The sequence below is a fragment of the Podarcis liolepis genome (genome assembly GCF_965112155.1).
Source record: "Podarcis liolepis genome assembly, chromosome: 6".
NCBI classification, from domain to species: Eukaryota; Metazoa; Chordata; class Lepidosauria; order Squamata; family Lacertidae; genus Podarcis; species Podarcis liolepis.
Genome location: NC_139559.1, coordinates 20,039,873 through 20,061,125, shown reverse-complemented (window position 1 = coordinate 20,061,125; position 21,253 = coordinate 20,039,873). Strand labels below are relative to the sequence as shown.

General features: G+C 45.4%; 1 protein-coding gene across 5 annotated transcripts in view; it reads left to right on the top strand.

Annotated features, from left to right (window-relative positions):
• Positions 1-17,072, top strand: part of SLC9A8 (solute carrier family 9 member A8) — a 55,933-nt gene extending 38,861 nt beyond the window's left edge. For 3 of the 5 annotated variants that reach the window (XM_083508102.1, XM_083508098.1, XM_083508101.1), the window contains exons 9-16: positions 85-223; positions 2,360-2,465; positions 7,265-7,381; positions 9,969-10,051; positions 12,539-12,650; positions 13,483-13,703; positions 15,573-15,719; positions 16,427-17,072. In XM_083508102.1, the coding sequence (XP_083364228.1) occupies positions 85-223; positions 2,360-2,465; positions 7,265-7,381; positions 9,969-10,051; positions 12,539-12,650; positions 13,483-13,703; positions 15,573-15,719; positions 16,427-16,534 (1,033 nt within the window). In that variant the 3' untranslated portion in view covers positions 16,535-17,072. The remainder of the gene's footprint in view (positions 1-84; positions 224-2,359; positions 2,466-7,264; positions 7,382-9,968; positions 10,052-12,538; positions 12,651-13,482; positions 13,704-15,572; positions 15,720-16,426) is intronic. The other 2 variants (XM_083508099.1, XM_083508100.1) reach the window with 1 other exon arrangement.
• The last annotated feature ends 4,181 nt before the right edge of the window (positions 17,073-21,253 follow it).

Sequence of the window (21,253 nt, the reverse complement as noted above, 5' to 3'; positions counted from 1 at the left end):
TTTTTTTATGGTGCGGAGCTTGCAAGTCATAAGATTCAAATATGTAGCCTCTTTCCTTGTCCTTTTTTTTTTAATTGTTCCCAGCACAGCAGAAGGCTTGACAAGAGAACATACGTCAGATGTGAGCGGATGGCAAACTTTTCTGCAGGCCTTGGGTTACTTTCTGAAGATGTTCTTTGGTTCCGCAGCGCTGGGAACTCTGACTGGCCTTATTTCTGCAGTAATATCCTTCGCTTTTAGGTAAAGTAAAGCAGATGCATCAAGCAGAATGCCTTTCCATTTTAATAATGACTCTCGGTCATGTTTCATACAGAGATTATCTTTTAAAAAAACAACAACAACCCAAAAACCACAAAAGCCTTTTTGTTGGCATTCTGTTCCCTCTCTTCCATTTCGTTTTTAATTGTAGCAGTGCCAGTGGGCAGTGATTTTGGATCACATTAAACCGTTGCATTTCTATGCAGCTCTCATTAAGGCATAAGCTACTGTATAATAGCTCATCACACATACTAATAGAGGGGTATAAATATGCTGATTGTTTGCTGTGCTAGTCCTAATGCATTAATTCCATTTTCAGTAATGGGTCATTTTTGTTAGCATATGCTCCAGTTTTCATATGTATAAAACATCCCATAAGCAGATTAGGGATTCTGCCCCACTTCTGCCCAATTTGGGGAAATTCTTCTGCCCAATTTGGGGAAATTCCTCCCCTCCCACTATAGCTTCATATGATTCAATGCTTATTAAGTTGTCCTTCAACTCTTGGGGGGGGGGTGAAGGGGGAGGGGAAGAGAAAGGGAAAGATTAATTGTGCATCACAGCCCCAAATGTATATACGGCTTGTTGGGCCATCATTCTCATTCATTAAGGATTTATGTAAAACTGAATTGGCTTTCCATACTAGCTTGAACTCCAGAGTCCCTCGAGTAGAGCCACATCTAGAGTTGCAGAGATTGTGTCTCCTTTGTGCTGACATAGTCTTGCGTTTTTAATGGTGCTTGACTTCATCTCTAACTGACTTCATCTTGCAAAGTCAGGGAAGTGCAGGTGGTATGTAATTCAACACCAGTTAAGCAGCTTCAAAAGATTTCTGGAGGAAAAAAATGGAAAACAAGCTGGCGATTTCAAAATAGTGCAGTGCATGTATATTTCAAAGGCAGAGTATATTTTTAATGTAAATAAAGAAATAGGATATATATATAGAGAGAGAGAGAGAGCGCGCGCAAACTTTAGCCAAAGGGTCTTTTTCATGTCATTCCTAATGAAAACACTGAATGGGGTTGTTTTGTAAAATTTAACCTTTGTGGTTGAGCTGGGTTGGTGGGAAGATGACCTTTTCATCTTTTGATCATTGACAGCTGATAACAGAAGAACAAAAATGAGGAGGCGAGTAGTTCAGTTTCCCTTCTATTAAATTTTTCCATTTCAAAAAGTAGTACCTTAGCTCTGGAGCATAATAATGTGTTAAGGCAAAAGGCAACTTACATTATTTGTTATCATCATACAGCTGAATGATTTGGATGAGAAAGGTATGTTTCTGGGTCACAGGCTTTCTAATAATTTTATTTATTTAGGTAAAGCATTTCTTATACTGTCCTTCCCCAAACTGATTCCAGTGTAGTTTGCAAGGTGAAAAACACAGGGGGATATGCTACTAAGTCATATTCACAGTAGATCCCCTGAAATTAATGGACAAATCCTTGCTTTCACCTTGTGGTGAATGAGGAGAGAGCTTAGCCAGCCACTTGTCCCAGTTCGGACAACATGCTAGGGCAAACCTTGGCTTAGTGCCACGTGGCATCAAAAAGGACCAGTGAGGAGCAAAGTGGCTGCAAGCTCCACTCCAGGAGCCTGGACAGTTGTGCGATGTTGATAAACCATGATTTGGCCTAGTGTGTTGTTCAAACCAGGCATTTGTATGCAGAGTGGGCCTGCCCTTCTTCTTGGGGCCTTTAAAATTCGATTCTTCCAACAGAGCATCACCACATGGCAGGAAAACAGCACCTGTTGTTCTACCTGAAGCTATATCAGGCATAGCCTATGTGGTGCCCTCCAGATGATGTTGGATTGCAACTCCCACCATCCATGATCATTGGTCATGTTTGCTGGGGCTGATGGGACTTGGATATCTGGAGTGTACAACATTGCCTGCCCCTGCACTATACAGCATGGAGAGAAGAATACAAGAACTCCGCTTTGCACAGGGTATTTCTCATGGGTCCTATATATTGGCTCACTATGGGACCTCCACCCCTAGCCCTCTTGTTCTCCTCTGGTCAAAAAAGAACTGTTTTTCTATTTGTCCGATTTTCCTGCTCCCGTATCTTTCTTTTATTTTGCTTAACTCTTTGATATTAACGTGCTGAAGCATATTGATTTACGGAAAACTCCTTCCCTGGAGTTTGGAATGATGATCATCTTTGCTTATCTTCCCTACGGACTTGCAGAAGGCATTTCTCTCTCAGGTAAGTTGCAAAACGAATAAGCCCAAGGCCTCTTGAGATTGTCAAAAAGATATACAGTCTGTCGGGATAGTCAGAACTTTCTGCTTCTTTGGCATATTTCTTGTCCACAATTTTCTGCAAGGGCTGTAGAGCTCATGCGCCAAATTTGTGCTACAGAGTCTTCAGTAGACTCTGCATCCGCTATGTTGCATCCAAATAAAAAGCTGTTCTGCTACTTCTGGAAGTTGCTTGAGCCCTAGTACAGTTTGTGGCGGACCTCCACAATGGGGGAAATGCACTGTTTCAGATCAGTGCATGCTTTTGTTCTATCTACCCCAGTAGCTCAGGGTAGAAGGTATTACCTAACCAAGACTAATGCTTGGTTTATTTGTGTCCTGGAACCCAACCTCCAGTCTGAGACTGAAAGAGAGGGGATAGATAGTGGGTTTAAATCCCCAATACATATAAACCTGGTGTTGCTCTGAGTTACTTTTACCTAGGGGAAGGAACAAGGTGGGGTGTGTACTCAGGCTGTACATTCTAGGTAGAAGAAAGAACACCTGTACAAGAGCCATGTGTCGTGTGAAGTTGATACTCAGGTAGTATAAATTAAGTGTCTGTTCTTGGTTGAACTCAGTCATGTCTATAGGAAGAGAAGACAAGGAAGCTCTCTCCGTATTGATTGATCTAAGCCTGCTTTGTAGTCGGTTCCAACACTTTTTGCTCATAATGTAACCCATGTGGTTACATTAGTCCCAAGGCTAATGCTACATTAGCACAAACGAGGGTGCTTCAGGAAACCCAGGTCCCTTTCCAGAGTCTGATATAATGAAACATTGGAATGCAATCTCCTGTTTTTAACACCATTCCTACTCTCCTCCCCAACCGCTACCCCCGCCACCAAATAAGGGATCTTGCATTAAGACTTGGAAGGAAATGCATGTTTAATCATCATGGAACGTAATGTAAGGAGCCTAAGTGCTTCTATGACCATTTCTCTATAGCATCTGGGGTGTTGTGACTTGACATAAGTCCATTTGCATTTATTATAATCACAGGTGGGTGGGTATGAAAGATTACAATCAAATAGTTGTGGTTTCCGCATATAGAATTTGAAACATTCTCCCTCATTCTTCCTCAGATACTTAAGAAAACTCCCATTTGATTTGCCACAAGTTGTTGTTGTTGTTGTTGTTGTTATTATTCTTTCCCACGTTTCCTCCAAGAAGCTCAAAGATGGCACATACAGTTCTTTCTCTGTTTTATCCTCTCAACAACCCTGTGAGGTAGGCTAGGCTGAGAGACAGTGACTGGCCCAGGCTCACCCAGTGAGCTTCATGTCTGATGGGGATTCGAACCCTGGATGCCCACATCCTAGTCTAAGGCTCTAACCTCTGCACCACAGTTGCTCTCTGATGTGTCTGTTCCATCTAAGCCTGCCTGCCATTCATCTTAAGCATCAGAGCTTGAAATCCATCTTGCTTTACATGTAAGAGGTACCCTATTCCTTCCCTTTCTGGTTGTTGCTTTATGATTCCATAGGAGGCATGATGGATTCATTCAGCTTACACAATGAATCTAATTCATCTAAGGCAGACATGGAGCAGCTCTTTTGATGACCACTTCCATTCCACTTATGATGGCAACACTTGTGTATTGGCACATACAATTTAGAGTGGATTTTCAAGCTCTTCCCCATCCTGTTGTTGTTGTTTAGTCATTCAGTCGTGTCTGACTCTTCGTGACCCCATGGACCAGAGCACACCAGGCACTCCTGTCTTCCACTGCCTCCCACAGCTTGGTCAAACTCATGCTGGTAGCTTCAAGAACACTATCGTACCATCTCGTCCTCTGTCGTCCCCTTCTCCTTGTGCTCTCCATCTTTCCCAAAATCAGGGTCTTTTCCAGGGAGTCTTCTCTTCTCATGAGGTGGCCAAAGTATTGGAGCCTCAGCTTCATAATCTGTCCTTCCAGTGAGCACTCAGGGCTGATTTCCTTCCGAATGGATAGGTTTGATCTTCTTGCAGTCCATGGGACTCTCAAGAGTCTCCTCCAGCACCATAATTCAAAAGCATCAATTCTTCGGCGATCGGCCTTCTTTAAAAACCTCCCCATCCTGAGGCGACCCCAATGATCCCATGTTTACCCTTCTGTAGCAGTGCATCCCAGATGAAATCTGGGAAACCGTGGAACTATTAATAATTAGAAATTTGGAGCCCATTCAGTGATTTAATAAACACTTAATGAAGTGTTAGGAATTACATTGGGCAAATTGAGTTATTACGTAACTGAGCATTTTTAAAAAATCAGCCAAGGGATTATGGAAACACTGAGGTTTTCTGAGCCTGTCAGCTACTATCAGATCACTATCTGTGTTCTAATGCTGCAGGGGCTTAGCCCCTTTTTGTGCCTGTAGCCCAGTCCTGATTGCATAGGAAGTTTTTCATTTCCTTTGTGCAAGCACTTGCACATCTGAGTGAAATTCCTCAGAGCTTGGCAAATGCTGTCTAGGTGGAGTTTGGTGACGTGTCATGTGTGATCTCATTTTCGTGGATGGTACATGCGGTGATTTCCCTACTGGAAAATACAGTGGTGCCTCGCAAGATGAAATTAATCCGTTCTGCGAGTCTCTTCATCTTGCGGTTTTTTCGTCTTGCGAAGCACGGCTATTAGCGGCTTAGCGGCTATTAATGGCTTAGCGGCTTAGCGGCTATTAATGGCTTAGCGGCTTTAAGAAAAAGGAAACAAACTCGCAAGAACTCGCAAGATGTTTCGTCTTGCGAAGCAAGCCCATAGGGAAATTCGTCTTGCGGAACGACTCAAAAAACGGAAAACTCTTTCGTCTAGCGAGTTTTTCGTCTTGCGAGGCATTCGTCTTGCGGGGCACCACTGTATCTCAGCCTGCTTCCTCCAGCTCTGTGAATACATAGAAGGTACACAGGGACTTTGAATCAATGGGCTTAGCTTTTAAACCATAGTTCAGGATCTTCGGTGTACTTTCAGATGGCCTCTGAGACCACAGTCACAATTGGGGGGGGGGGGAATGCCAAAGAATCATGGCTTTAGCTACCTTCAACCCACTTTTCTGTCTGCTTGAAAAAATAAATTTAAAAAAGCAGTTCCGTAGAAGCTTGAATGAGTTCACCTGCTGAATAGTTGGCAAGATGCCTTTAGTTTGATAAATCACAAGTCATGCAGTAAATCTTATATAAATTTTGTTTTAAAAATTGAAATCCTAAAAAAAAATAGTCTCTCAAAACTAAGTTACTAAGAAGCATCAACTCAAAAAAAGTGGGCTTCTGTAATTATAGTAGACTCCAACCTTGACTCAAAGTCCCAAACTACATACATATACGTACATAGAATCAGAGCTGGAAGGGACCCTATGGATCATCTAGTCCAACCCCCTGCAATGCCACAAAATGCACCCATACGGGGATCAAACCTGTGACCTTGGCATTATCAGCCCAATGCTCTAACCAATTTTGCTGACCGGCAAGGCTATAATGCTCAAAGTAACTTGCTCTGAGCCATATTATTTTCCATTCCAGCTCAACCTCACCAGTCCTTTAAACTGCTTTTGCTAAAGAAAGTATCAAGTTAATACAGTGGTGCCTCGCAAGACGAAATTAATCCGTTCTGCGAGTCTCTTCGTCTAGCGGTTTTTTCGTCTTGTGAAGCAACCCTATTAGCGGATTAGCGCTATTAGTGGTTTAGCGGCTATTAAAGGCTTAGCAGCTATTAAAGGCTTAGTGGATTAGAGGCTAAAAGGCTATTAGCGGCTTAGCGGCTTAGAAAAAGGGGGGGAGTGGAAAAAAATCGGAACACTCGCAAGACGTTTTCATCTTGCAAAGCAAACCCATAGGGAAAATCGTCTTGCAAAGCAGCTCAAAAACGGAAAACCCTTTCGTCTAGCGGGTTTTCCGTCTTGCGAGGCATTCGTCTTGCGGGGCACCACTGTAGTGCTTTCTGGGTTTCAGTGGGCTTTCACCCAGGCTCATGTGCTCATCTTGAAGGGACCACTTCAGATTCTGCCCCTCCCACCCCCTGAGCTGGCTTCCTAACTGCATTGAAGGTGAGAATATTGTTGATGATGAAAGCGGTATATTCACAGACTCTATGTAGTCCAGCGTTATCTGCTGTCCCAGAAAATATTTTATTTCCTTCTTGGTTTCTTGCAAGCTTTCCCCCCCCCTGAAATCTGGGCAGCGCATGCTGTGGAAGGACAGATGGTGCCGTTTCCTGGCCTGTAGATGTTTTGATTTATAGCTCTTCTACCCCTAAGGCAGAAAACATGTGGATTCAGCCTCTCATACAGTGATGCGGCTCGGTAGCCCGATCCAAAGTGCTTTAGGAGCTCCAGCACAAACCTGAGGCTCCGTCATAAGCAGGGACTGCCTCCCATTAATCTCAAAGATGCCTAAACATCAGCACCCATCCTCCGAGCTGTCTCCAATTTTGAAAGGAATAAGGAAGCCCTTGCGTATATAGGAGCTTCTGTGCTTTTAGAGCTCATAAAAATGTCCTTTGAGCCTGACAGTGACAAGTATGGCTATGTTTGCACCGGTTGAACCAGATGATTGAGGCACCTTTGGCAGCTGGCCAAACTAATTGTACAATGTCGATGCAACAACTTACACCCAAAGGTGGAGTAGGGCTCACTTCCTGATTTATTTTCCCTGTTCCCTTTTCTGCATCACAGAGCAGTGTTGATGTTTTGCTAATTGGTCTGGGATGAGCAAGAGCTGGGGGGAGATTAGTAAGGTTATGCATTGATACGTGAAATAATATTTATCAGATTTGTGCTGTTGTTTCTCCAGGTATCATGGCTATCTTGTTCTCTGGCATCGTGATGTCTCACTACACTCACCATAACCTCTCGCCGGTTACACAGATCCTAATGCAGCAGACACTGAGGACCGTTGCTTTCATGTGTGGTATATGCTGTCTTCTTCTTGGTCTCCTTAATCTGAACTTCAGCTATTAAAATGATTCCTGATTATCCACACACTCATGTAGCTCTCATGTAGCTATAGACTGGCTTGCCATCATTATTACAGTCGTGCATTGGAAGTCGAATGGAATCCATTTCGGAAGTCCCTTTGACTTCCAAAATGTTTGGAAACCGAAGTGTGGCTTCTGATTGGCTGCAGGAAGCTCCTGCAGCCAATCGGAAGCCACGGAAGCCCCTTCAGACGTTCGGCTTCCAAAGAACGTTCACAAACCAGAACACTCACTTCCGGGTTTGTGGCTTTCGGAAGCCAAAACGTCTGAGTACCAAAGCGTTTGGGATCCAAGGTATGACTGCATTATTATTATTATTATTATTATTATTATTATTAATCATTTATATTCTGCCCATCTGACTGAGTTACCCCAGCCGCTGGGCAGCTTCCAACAAACTGAAACTCAATAGAGCATCAGACATTAAAAACCCCTGACCAGGGAACTGTGTCTCACATTTGTATCCTGCCATGGAGCTCAGGGCAGTGTGGTTAGGAGTTATTCTGCACAGCATGATGCGTGAGAGGCAGTGTGGCCTAGTGGTTGGAGTGCTCGACTAGGACTCGAGAGGCCAGGGTTCAAATCCACACTCAGCCATGAAACTCACTGCCTCTCATCCTAACCTACCTCACAGGGTTGTTGTTAGGATCAAATGGCAAGGAGGAGAACCCTGCGCCCCACCTTGAGCAAGTAGCAGTGGTTTCAAGTTATCATAAGAGTCTCACTGGATCTAAGGGATGTGAACCTGCGGCCCTCCAGATGTTGTTGGACTCCAACTCCCATCAGCCCCCACCAGCATGACTAGGAATGATGGGAGTTGGAGTCCAGCAACATCTGAAGAGTCACAGATTCTCCATCTAGTTCAATGTCTTGGACATCACTGGGTATCCAGATGTTTCTGGGAAAGCCAGCATGGAGGTGATGTCTCGCCTCTGCTGTTGTCCCTCAGCTAATCGCCTCCCCTGCCTGTGAACCTGGACACTTAAGATACCTTGGGTAGCAGCTGCTGCCAGAGCGATCACATCTGAATTCATCTAACCACCGTTTAAAGCCATTCAGAGACATGAATTATAGGCAGAGAGAGAAGGAGAGAGAGAAATGTTCCTGTAGCCAGGGGAGTATCTCTTCCACACATTTCCGACTTACTAATAAAGAGTCTGCCAAGCAGTCTAAAGTCACCTTTACTGCCAAACAAGATAAAATGTGCAGTAAATCTTTTTCTCTCCCTCATCCTCCAGGCTTTGGCTAAGACTTGCCACAAGATTGATAACAAAATAGATCTCTTTGACTCCTTTCCCCCTGTAGGCTATTTTTAGATTTAGGAGATGCAACATGCCTACATTGCTGTTAAAAGCTTTTGGATATAAAGAAACTTTTTTTGGGGGGGGGGGACCTGGTAACAATTGAATACAAAAGAATATAAATACAAAAGTATCTCTGCATAGCCTGTCCTTTCTGATATTGCCTTATTTTAGCCATTTTTGTTTGTTATTTTAAGTGGGGATTACATTATTGTTATTATCACTGTCACATTTATGTCATACTTTTCATCCAAGGAGCTCTGGGTGCACACTGTTCTCCTGCTCCTTATTTTATCCTCACAATAACCCTGTGAGGTAGGGTTAGTCAGAGACAAATGATTACACCCAAACATTAGGAAGAACTTCCTGACAGTAAGAGCTGTTCGACAGTGGAATTTGCTGCCAAGGAGTGTGGTGGAGTCTCCTTCTTTGGAGGTCTTTAAGCAGAGGCTTGACAACCATATGTCAGGAGTGCTCTGATGGTGTTTCCTGCTTGGCAGGGGGTTGGACTCGATGGCCCTTGTGGTCTCTTCCAACTCTATGATTCTATGATTCTATGATTGGCCTGAGGTCAACTAGTGAGCTTCATGGCTGAGCCCTCTTCTCACTGGTCCTAGTCCAACACTCTTAATTGCTAAACACATTAATTAATTTTAAGCACATGCAGTTGTCTATTCCTGATCAACTAGTTATGTGAGCCCAAATGTAAGGCTCTTTGTGTCAGTACATCCAAAGTAGAATCCATTTGCTCTCATCTGTTTCTCTGCTCTCTCTCACGGTTTTCACACAGGTAGCATATACATACAAGGTCTTTAATTATTAGGTGGGGTGAGTTGCTGTTGCTTTTGTTCACCAGTTCATTGTATGTTTCCCCAACTTAGAACATAAAAGGAGATACAGCCCAATTTTAGAGCTTTCTGCAAAGGAAGCAGAAGAGGAAACTCCTACTCCCTGTTTCCTCTTCTACTGCCTTTAAGAAGAAAATAGAAAATATCAGGGTGTCATGAATGCTTCTTTCCATTTCTCTTTACAACACTATTCCGGCTGCCTGTTCATTTATGCAGCTGCATACGTATCAAGCGGTCCTTTTAAGAATTCCCCACACCGTTCAGGCCACAGTAATTCAGTGCTAATAAACTGCAGCATCAAAGGGCTATGCATGTGGTTTTGCATTATCCAGCCTGGTTGACTGTTTGTCTCTGTTTTCTCTCTCTTTCAGAAACATGCGTTTTTGCATTTCTAGGCCTATCAATATTTAGCTTCCCTCACAAGTTTGAAATGTCCTTTGTCATCTGGTGCATAGTAAGTACTTTCTTAAGGGATAAACATTCATACTTTTTTTAAGAGAGGTGTTTGGTGCTGTTTCAAAGAACCCACAAATTTTAATGGTTCCATTTTCTGATGAGTTATAAACCCACTGAATAGCCATTGTGTTTTGTTTTGTTTTGTTTTGTTTTGTTTTGTTTTGTTTTAAAAAAGCTTCTCTTTTGCAAAATAGGAATAATGGCAAAGCATTCTTGGTGACTGCACTTAGGGGCACCATGTCAAAAGCCTGAGACAGCTTTTCAAAAGTTCTATCTTGGTCAAAGTTCTCAAGGGTCTGTGATTTTGGCATAGATTCTCTCTGTAATATATTTATCTAGGTATATGTGAAAAGTTCAGAAATGCAGGTCTCAAGAGCAGGGTGAATGAGAAAGTTAAGTAAATTAACAATCACACTCTGGAGTTGTGGGATTTTCTTATAATTTAGAAATGTCCACCCTAATGAAATCCCATTGACTTTTAGTGGCTGTGCTTATTAAGTTAACAGAGCTCTGTGAATAGATCAGATTAACAAACAGGTTTTTGAAGTCTGCTTAAAGGTTTGTTTGGTCGAGGCCACCCTCACTTCCGTGGAGGGGGAGTCCCATAATCTGAAGGCCTTTTCTGTGGTGGCCCCTCAGTTTATGGAACTGCTATTTGTCAGAATAGAATTTAGCAGACTAACAGAAACCTGCAGTTTACTCTTCGGGGAGGGGGGAGGATTTGGATGGGGCTTTGTCCTCTATCCTCACAAGCTGATGCCTCTGGCCCTAACTGTTCCCCTATGAAAAAATTCACCACACACCACTGCTCTTTTACCAACTTCTAAGAGGCTGCAGCAGGAACCAGTGTGGGGCTCTGGGTTAAGAGCCTCACTACGAGGCTGGGAGAGCAGCTTGAACAGCACATTGCTACTAGCACTATATCTTGTCCCTGATCTTGATGCACTCATTACCTGAACAGCCCCTCAGTTTGCCTTTTTCCTGAGCCTTCCATTGACCCTCCGCTTCCTGGGGCATGGACCTTGCACTGCCCCTTGGTTTGCTTTTTCCCTGAGCCCTTATTGGAGCAAATAACTTGCCTGGAATTGGACCTTTGAGCGGCCTTGGACATCCCTGCCTTGCACAAATCCCCTGCAACCAGGGACCCAGCAAGGGCAAGACATTGTGACTTGTCCTGTCCCGCATCCTGTTTCCAGCATTGGCCTGCTGGGTGCCTTCATAATAAGCTCGCAAGCACGACAAAGCAGTGATGGCTACCTTGTTTTGTCACGTCCGTCTGTCCCCGTCCCCCCGCCATGTTTGCTACTGGAGAGGTACTGCCTCTGACCATCTCGCTCTCTGGAGGCCTTGGGAGCTAGGCATTTGCTTCTCTTTCGAAACAAAAGGTGCACATCTCAGAACACGACATGTTGTTATGCAGTGGTTGTGCAAGAAACCCATAGTTCTTGCCTAAGCTCTGGCAATATATAGTCACAATTACTTAATATGCACTCTGCTCCCTTGCATATTTCCTTGGAAGTGTCTCTTTTTATTTAGAGCTGCTTTATTTCCAAGTAAACGTGGGGATTATTGGCTGCCTGCTCCATCTCATAGTCAGAAATAGTTAAGAGTGACAGAATGATGGATTCCTCTCCCAGCTTTCAGTGGGCAGCCTAAAGAGAATAGTCTACAGCAGGGACTGCTGCTAGCAGGGAGTGTTATTCTGTCACTCTTGAACAGTGAATTGCCAGGGGGAGGAGCATATGAATGATCTTCAAATTGTAGAGTTGGAAGGGACCCCGGGGTCATCTAGTCCAACCCCCTGCAATGCAGGAATCTCAGCTAAAGCATCCATGACAGATGGCCTTCCAAACTGCTGAAAAACCTCCAAGGAAGGAGAGTCCACCACCTCCCAAGGGGTCCACAGATAAGTTTGTGTGTGTGTGTGTATGCGTGCACACACACAAGAATATATATACCTACTTTTAGGACAATATGGGAAGGTTGTCTTTTGATGGGGTATAACTGAGAAATAAAAAAATACATCTATTATTTTACATACATCCCACACATTATTGTAACCTATATCACGAGCTACACCCCACTCCCCTTTTTAAAGAAATAGTTTTCATTATCCCTTTAGTTGGGGCGGTGAGCTTCTTACGCTTTCCATGGATGCAATTTTTCCTCTTCCCGCACAGCCCCTAAATCTGTTCTGTGTTTTCCCCTGGCCCTCTTGAGCAGATTTGGGGAGGGCACGGGGCATACGCAGGGACAGGAGAGGGAGGGGGAGTTGTGCAAAATAGAAATCCTTTTTCCGGTGGAAGCACTTCCTTGGATACTAACCCCTGGCAGAAGAGCTGGTATATAATGGGTTATTTGTGACTCTTGATTGTCAGCTGATCTGAGGAGCGTCCTCACTAGCCGCTTACAATTTGGACTGCTCTGATGTGCCTGAAATAATGCTTCCCCTTGCCCAGTGGCTAATTTGCTTGCCTTTTGACAGGTGCTTGTGCTTTTTGGCAGAGCTGTCAATATTTTCCCCCTCTCCTACCTGCTCAATTTCTTCCGCGATCACAAGATCACCCCAAAAATGATGTTCATCATGTGGTTTAGTGGTAAGTATTTTGGCTTACTTGATACTTTTTTTAAAAAAAATCCAATTCTTCATATTGTACTACTGATCAACGTTTATGGAGCAATGCAAGCAAAAAGACAGATCCCTACCCTGAGGAGTTTACAGTTTCCATTTTTTTTTTGTATGCTACTAATTTAACCGCCCTGCAGTAAAAAGAGGGGCATCAGCCAGCAGCAAAGCACAAGTTTTGCATTCTGAAGTTCTCCAGCTGAGGCATCTCCAGTGGAATGGCCAGGTAGGAGGTTGCTGTGTGAATGCTGTGGAGCCAGGTAGAAGGTGATGGGGAAAAACCGCCAGGTGGAGACATCCAGGCAGCATTACTGCCAGTCAGAGTAGGCAGTACTGGGCTGGATGTTCCAGTGACCTTACTCAGCATAAGGCAACTCAAATGTCCAACATTTTGTGAAGGAGACACTAGGAACATAGCAAGCTGTCCTATACCAATGGTCCATGTAAATCAGTTATGTCTGCACTGACTCGCAGCAGCTCCTCAGGGCTTCAGCCAGGGGTCCCTCCTAGGCCTGTCTGGAGATGCCTGGGATTGAACCCGAGGCCTCCTGCATGCAAAAAACATGTTACCACTGAGCTGCAACCCTTTCCCCAACAGGGTGAAGGGTAACAAGGGATGACAAATGCAGCCTTGTCAAAAGTCTGTGGGCTGCAGTAGATGAAACCAGGGTGCCGGGCATGGGATGTGCCCAATCTAAAAGCGACAAGCAAAACAACCAAATTGTTTGTGTAGCTTAAGAAGCCTGCCTATTGGTAAAGAAATTGCATTCCTTATTTTGCGGGCTTTTCCTCTGCTCATCTAGGCTTGCGTGGGGCCATCCCATATGCCTTGAGTCTCCATTTGGGCTTGGAGCCGATAGAGAAGCGGCAGCTCATTGGCACCACAACAATCATCATTGTGCTGTTCACCATCTTGTTACTGGGAGGAGGGACCATGCCCTTAATCAGACTGATCGACATTGAAGACTCCAAAGCCCGGCGAAAGAACAAGAAAGACATTAACCTCAGCAAGACAGAAAAAATGGTGAGCTCCTTTTCCTTCCAGGCTTAAGCGGGGCGGATCCTTCACTTTCGCCAAACTCTCTGACCGCTTCTGTCACTGTATGGGAATTAAAGTAAAGGCCAGACCTTCAGGCCAAGGAGTTGATGGCCTCCTGAATGTTCTGCATGGAACATCTCTACCCTTTAATCCTGGGCTTGACAGAGCCCTTTTCCAGTTTGTAATACCACTCACAACTTGAAGTTTAATGGCAAGTTATTTCCTTTAAGTGAAATAGCATTCCTGCTGAAATTCAGTCATGATAGCACTGGGTGGACTGAGTCACATATAAGTGGATGATAATAACACATAGATAGTGAGTCACACATCACTCAGGGAGACAGTGGTGTTCCTCTCCGCCATTAAGCGGCAGCTGTAAATCACTGGCAAACTGTTCAAAATGGGGATATGCACGGCTCTGTTCAGAGAACGGCAGAGAGAGTTTCCCAAAGAGTAAAGGTTGCTTACATCCACTATCTTGCCAAACCAGAAGTACTGTGAAACAGTTGGCTGTACCCAAGCTGTTGTTCCTCAATGTACAGAGCAGGTAGCAAAGTGTTCAGAACAGGCCAGTGCTTTACTGAGAAAATGAGTTGTACTGGAAGAGCATTCAGATCCACACCTCACGTGAACCTTCACATAAAGCCTGACGTGCCTGTTGCACCATATCCAGGTGTTGTGTCAAACAGGGCATGCCAGTGTGGTACCCACGGGTGAGATGCCCTTGAAGTCTTCCTCTAGTGCCCCTAAAGCCTCTGAACTCACCTTTCCACTCCAACTCACGGCCCCACTTGATCATGCAGTGGTGAGGACGCTTACCTTGTTCTTCCCTGAAAAGCACCTAGAACTGAAGCAGGAATTTGGAAGACTGGTCCTTTCCCCACTTCTCTTTCATCTCCATGTACTTTTCAAGGCCCAGGTTCATTCTACCTGATCTGACTTTCACCCAGATCCGTTGAAAAGTGAGCAGTGTGTGAGAAAGAGCGCTCACGCACGCATGCACACGTACGCTTTCTTTCTCTTGTGTGCAGGGGGGAGTGGGGAGCTGATCCAGGGCAGGGGGAGAGAACCAGGTAGAGCAGGTAGCTCCCACATCACTCACTCAAAAATCCAAATGCACCCACGGCCCTTAAAACACTGGTGACTCCAACGTTATTATCTCCCATCGAAGACACTTAAAAGCCTAGTTTACATGTTGTGCTAAGCCACAGTTTAGTGGCATGTGCATGGACCTCAGGCTCAGGGGGTTTCGCCCCCCGGCCCGCCTGTGTTAAATAGGGCAGGCCACGCCCCCGAGCCAGCTGATTGGCTGTCCAGGGGATGACACGGCCGGGGATTCCCTCAATCGTGTGGAGGCTGAGAGCCAGCCGTTGCGCACACGGTGTGGGCGTGAAGCCCACAACACCACCTTCTTCTGCAGGCGGAAGTGACCTTCTTGACCATCCATCTACTTTGATGCTACTGGTGCAAATCCAGACTGGGCAAAGCTCAGTTGGAGGCTTCATTCACAAAAGAGACAAGCGGCCTTGCTGGATAAATACCAGGTCCCTAGCAGATGTGCTTGCCGCTTTCCTTCTCCATGTGTTTGGCACAGCCATAACCATCAGCAGTATCAGAACTGGACTGACGAATGCCATGGCGAATTTTAGCCTCCTCTGAACCCACATTCTTGAAATGGTCTGCTGGAAATTGGCATTTCATTACCCAAACGATTGTTATTATTTATATTGCTGCTTTCTGTCGGGAGTATTGATTGGCTTCAGTGAAGTATGTGAATGGGAAAGGCTAAGAAGTGACCGAGGAAACAATGGTTTGGGATTCTGATGTTTCGTTTCTCTTCTCTGATCTCTCCAGGGTAACACCATTGAATCTGAACACTTGTCCGAACTCACCGAGGAAGAGTATGAAGCCCACTACTTAAAGCGCCAGGACCTCAAAGGATTTATGTGGCTCGATGTTAAATACTTGAATCCTTTCTTCACTAGGCGGCTCACACAAGAGGTGGGTTCAGCCATTGTGCCCCTGAATGCCATTTGCTGGGAATTGCAGGTGGGCAGAGTGCTGTTGTGCTCATGTCCACCTTGCAGGCTTTCCACTGGCATCTGGTTGGCAGCTGTAACGCTGAACTAGATGAGCCATTGGCCTGATCCAGCACATTCTTAGGAATCACTTCGCACAGCAATGTCCTGAAGCAGTTTAGAAGAAAAATATATAGTGATACTGTAAAAACACACACCCAACTTATTAAAAACACTATTAGTGTTAAAACATTCAGTCATTGTTTCTTAGGCATCTAGGCAACACCAAACAAAAACAAACAAACCTATATTTGCTTGGTGCTGAAACAGTGACAGCATTGGTGCCGTTCAGGCCTCCCTGGAGAGAGAAGCTAGGTGTGGGATTCAGGAGAGAAAGGGCATTCCCCAGGCTGAGACAGACCCCGGCAGGGAAACTCCTTCCACCTGCAAAGTTTCTTTATTCTGTGTGAATGTTGCCACTACGCTCCCTTTTTCACAGCGTGGTTGGATGAGCTACAGCAACATTTTGTAGCATACAAAGAAATCTTTCATAATTGGTTTAGATTCAGTGCCTTCTTTGTTCAGAACCCACACGTTCAAAACTCGCACTTCTCAGCCACAGGCTGTTCTTCCAACACAGGGAAAGATAGAAATGCTGTCTTAATCGGTTGCAATGTTCCTTTGCCTTAGGACTTACATCACGGACGCATACAGATGAAAACCCTCACCAACAAATGGTACGAAGAAGTGCGACAAGGGCCCTCCGGTTCTGAAGACGACGAGCAGGAGTTACTGTGACAGGGTGGAGTCCCTTGCGTCAATGACACCAAAAATTAGATTTATGACAGTACTTGAGTTGTGCAGAGTGTACTCAGTATACATCTTTGTAAGAGTGCCACCTGGAAACTCCTTTCCTAAGAAAAGGTTGCATCATAGTTTGAAACGAAAGACGAACTCTAATGCCAAATGTCTCTGGGAGTTATGTTGAATCCTTGAACAGCAAGCACCATCTACTTTGGAATAATGAGAAAATGGGCTGTACCCATTATGATTGTACATTAGAGAGATTTCGTAGGACTGTGTCAAAAAACAACAACCCGTAATGCACTTTATCCTATACTTTGTCAAATACACTGACTCGTGGTGGGAATGAATGATGAATAATAAGGTGAACTTCTATCAGTGGGGTGAGCAAGTTAAATTATTATTTCAGGTCCATCTTTATATTTGCTCTGTTAGTATATTATGGGGTAGGGGTGTGGAGTAAGAATGGTACCAGAAGACTGTTACTGTGCATGAAGAAAAGCACCTAATTAAAACCTCATTGTCTCTGGTATTTCAGAAGATGTTGAGCTGTTTTCTTATTTCTGAGATTGAAATGGCCTGACCCTGCTCCTTTACTTCACTCACACTTCACCCTCCCTGCAGTTGTGATGTAGAACTTTGCTTGAATTTAATCCCCAGCTCTCTCTCAACAGCAACTTGAGAACATGTGTATTATTCATTCCTTTCCTTTCTTCGCCATAAGGTCCTAGGGCGGGCTTACAGCAGCGTAAAAATGCAGCATCAGTTAAATCAATCTATAATCTGAATAATAGGGTGGGGACTAAAATGTATACCTCTGAGGTGTCATAAACCTCAGCATATGATGAAAAACAGACAGTCAACTTGCCAGACTTGCCTCCCTAGGGAGGGAACTCCACAGCCAGGAGCTGCCACCTCATATGCCCCCTCCCAGGCTGCCACCCCTTGAACCTACCAGGGTGGTGGAACTATGGAGAGCTCCATAATGACAAAAGATTAGGCTCCTAATCAGCACTGTTGGCTTGGAGCCGTAGCAAGGCGCAGTTATTGTCATCTGGCGTTTCTAAACTGTCCATCCATTGATGGTTTGCAGGTGTAAATTGGTACCTAGGACAGCTGGAGTCTCTAAAGCTAAGTGATGGTCCTTTCCACGGCTGATGCCATGAGCAACCTTAATGGGGTAGGAGAGCTGGGGGGGGGGGTGTCACACCTGGCAACCAATGCACCCCTTTGGTATCAGACAATACATGGGTAGACGTTTCTAAAAAGCCTGGTACACAAATTTTCACAGCCCTCTAGTTTCTGTGGTGGCTTATTTACAGGAATTAATGTATTTAGTGTTAACTCTGGTGGTGTGTACTTGATTCTGACAAAACTAAGCCTCCTAGAGCACAATATATAGCAGGAGCCTTAGTCTAGGTTATTGACCAGGCCTTAACTTCAGTGACACTACAGCGTCAGGTGTTCCCAAACCATTCACGAGCACTATAGAACAGCCTTTGCCCACCTGATGCCTGCCAGGTGTTTTGGACTACAAATCCCATCTGCCCAAGCCAGCACAGGCCTGATGGGAGTTGTAGTCCAAAACATTGGGTGGGCACCAGGTTGACCAAGACTGCTGTAGGAGATTGTATGCTTGATGGCAAAGCAGCCAGACTTTAGCCCACACTGTCCCTGCCATGACCTATTGTAAGACCTCCACAAGATCTAAGGTATTTTTTTGCAAAAAATCCTCCTTATGCTTTACTTCAGAGAAAAAGATTGGGCTGCACATATCAGAAGCTGGGAATGGAAACTGGAGACAACTATACCTAACCTGTTTTTGTTACCCTGCACCTTTATGAGCATTGGAGTTTTTAAGAAGAGGTTGGATGGCCATCTGCCATGGATGTCTTAGCTGAGATTTCTGCATTACAGGGGGTTGGACTAGATGACCCTCAGGGTCCCTTCAGCTCTACAATTCTGATTCTATGAGATCAGCCTTACCCAGCAGAGCTACGTTTCTGATTCTAGAGCTTATTTTATCATAGCTGTAAACATCTGGCCCAAACTAAGGAACTTGCTCCAGCTGCCCATCACCAGGTGGTTTCATTTCCTTGTTTGTTTATTAAAAACCCAGCATCAATTAAGCGATATGCCCAAGCTCGTACTGTGTAGTGTCTCCGTGTTTCCCCAGGAAGTTATTTACCCATGCCATAAAGTTGACCTCAAAGCTCTGGGATGGGCTGGTGCTGCAAGTATCAGCAGGCTCCCTGAAAACATTACGTTCTGATAGTGTTAAATTAGCAGTTGGCTTTTTAATATTGCCGGAGGCCTAATGCACAAACCAAAAACCCCAGGAAAACCTCTCTCTGCTCAGACTTTGACCTCTGGCCTCACCCACCACTGGAATGTTGCCATCTCACCCAAGTTCGCTCTTCCCTGGGCAGGAAAAGGTTCATCACCGGGCACAAAGAGCCAGACTATTTTGAAATAAGTCTCCGTTCAGGGCTGGATTAGGAGTTACCTTCTACTTCCACATTGAAGCCAGAGTGTTTTTTAATCTTGCGCATTATAGTAAAGTCAATTATGAGTTTACTGGCAAGGCTGCAATGAACAGCAGAAGGAGATGATGTGAAAGTGGTAACTTTCATCACCTACGGGAACATTGTAGGCATCTGTCTCAAGAGACAATGGAGTGTGCCTCGGGGGGTGAAGTCTGCTGTGTTAGCAGCCCTGAAATGACTTTCCCGGGGTGCAATCCTGGGCAGTGTGCATGGAGGTGCTGGGCTGCCCAGATGACAAGACTCTTCTCTTGGCTGACGTGGTCCAAAGGAAAGTAGAGCAATATCTTTGGCACCAGCTTGGCTGCTGGAGTTCATTAATTTTGCAATACTTCTGTAAATAGTCTTTAAAATTTCTTCCAATCTTCTTCCATCGACTCTTCTCCCTGGTCTCGGATTCTACCAGTCATTTCTGCCAATTCCATGTAGTCCATCACTTTCATCTGCCATTCTTCCAGAGTGGGTAAACCTTGTGTCTTCCAATACTTTGCGATGAGTATTGTTGCTGCTGTTGTAGCATTCATAAAGAAAATTCTGTCCTTCTTTGACACCGATTGGCCGACTATGCCCAGGAGAAAGGCCTCTGGTTTCTTCAAGAAGGTATATTTAAATACCTTTTTCAGTTCATTATATATCTGTGATGGGACGATGAGCTGCTTGTGCGTAAAATCCAAGTCCCTCAGAGTTTGATCAAGTTTGCAAAACTCTGTCTGTAACGGAGCCCCTTAAACATGGCTCCCTCAGTCGCTGGCAGATTCCGACAGTGGTTGCTTTCGGAATCGCTTCCAACATAAAAGCTCCTTAACGGAAACACATCTTCTGGACTCTCTGCGTGACAGTTTCCGGCGAGGAGTGGGTGTCCCTACGGGAGGTCCTGAAACCTCCCCACTGCCCTCGCTGGAAGTGTCTCGGAGCCATCCCTCCTGCTCACTTTCCCTCAGCTCAGCTCCTCTCCCCCTACTGGTTCCCTCTTCAGCTGCTTAGTCTCTCCCAACCTGTGTGAGCCCTTCCACCTCCCTTCCTTCCGATGGCAGTTCCCTGACATCCACCTCCCCTCCAGGGCCCCCTTCACCCCCTCCCGCCCCCTCCTCTATGGGCGGTGAGGAGGCAAAACCCCGGAAGGAACTTCCTTCATCTTCCGATGTCTCGAACACTTCTCTCCACCTGTTGCGGTTCCGGGTCTCGAAGTACTCCTCCTCCTCAGAGTCCATCTCCCCTTCCCCTTCCGAATCCGTAAATCCTTCCAACTCCTCCTCTTCATCGGTGGTGCCAAAGTATTCCCTCCGGAACCTCTCCACAGGCTGTTTCCTTGGGAACCTTTGATGGAACGTTTCTATCAATACCTCATCATTGATATCTTCTGCCATTACCCAAGTGTTTTCTGACTCCGGTTCTCCTTCCCACGCTACCAAATACTCCACCTGATCCCCCTTCCACCTGGCGTCGAGGATTTCTGCCACATGGCTGCTGCATTCCCTTTCTTCTATGACCGGTCCCCGAGTGGACATCCCTTCCCGTCCCCCCTCATACGGTGACAGTAACGACCTGTGAAATACTGGATGCAGTTTCATGTGGTTGGGTAACCGGAGCCTGAAAGCCACTGGGTTGACTTGTTGAATGACCTCAAATGGACCCAACCTCCTGGGTCTTAATTTCTTGCAACCTCCTTTGAACGGCAACCCTTGGGTTGACAGCCACACCCGATCTCCCACCCTTATGGTTTCACCTTCCCTTCGGTTCTTGTCTGCCTGCCTCTTGTATTCTTCCTTCGCCCTTTCTAAGTTGAGTTGGAGCTGACGATGGATTGCTTCCATTTCTTCTACAAAATGCTCGGCTGCCGGGACGCTCCATCTCTCCCCTCCTCCCCCTGGGAATGCCCTGGGATGACACCCATAATTAGCCAAGAAGGGGCTCATCCCTGTGGACACATTCTCTGCATTGTTGTAGGCAAATTCCGCCAGCGCCAACTTCTCTACCCAGTCATTCTCTCTGTCATTGACATAACACCTCAGGTATTGCTGGAGGACACCGTTTGCTCTTTCCGCCTGCCCGTTGGTTTCAGGGTGCCGGGCAGTCGAAAAGTTGACCTCCACCTGCAGTAAGCTCATGAGCTTCCTCCAGAACCTGGAAGTAAATTGTTTTCCCCTGTCTGAGACCACCCTCAATGGCA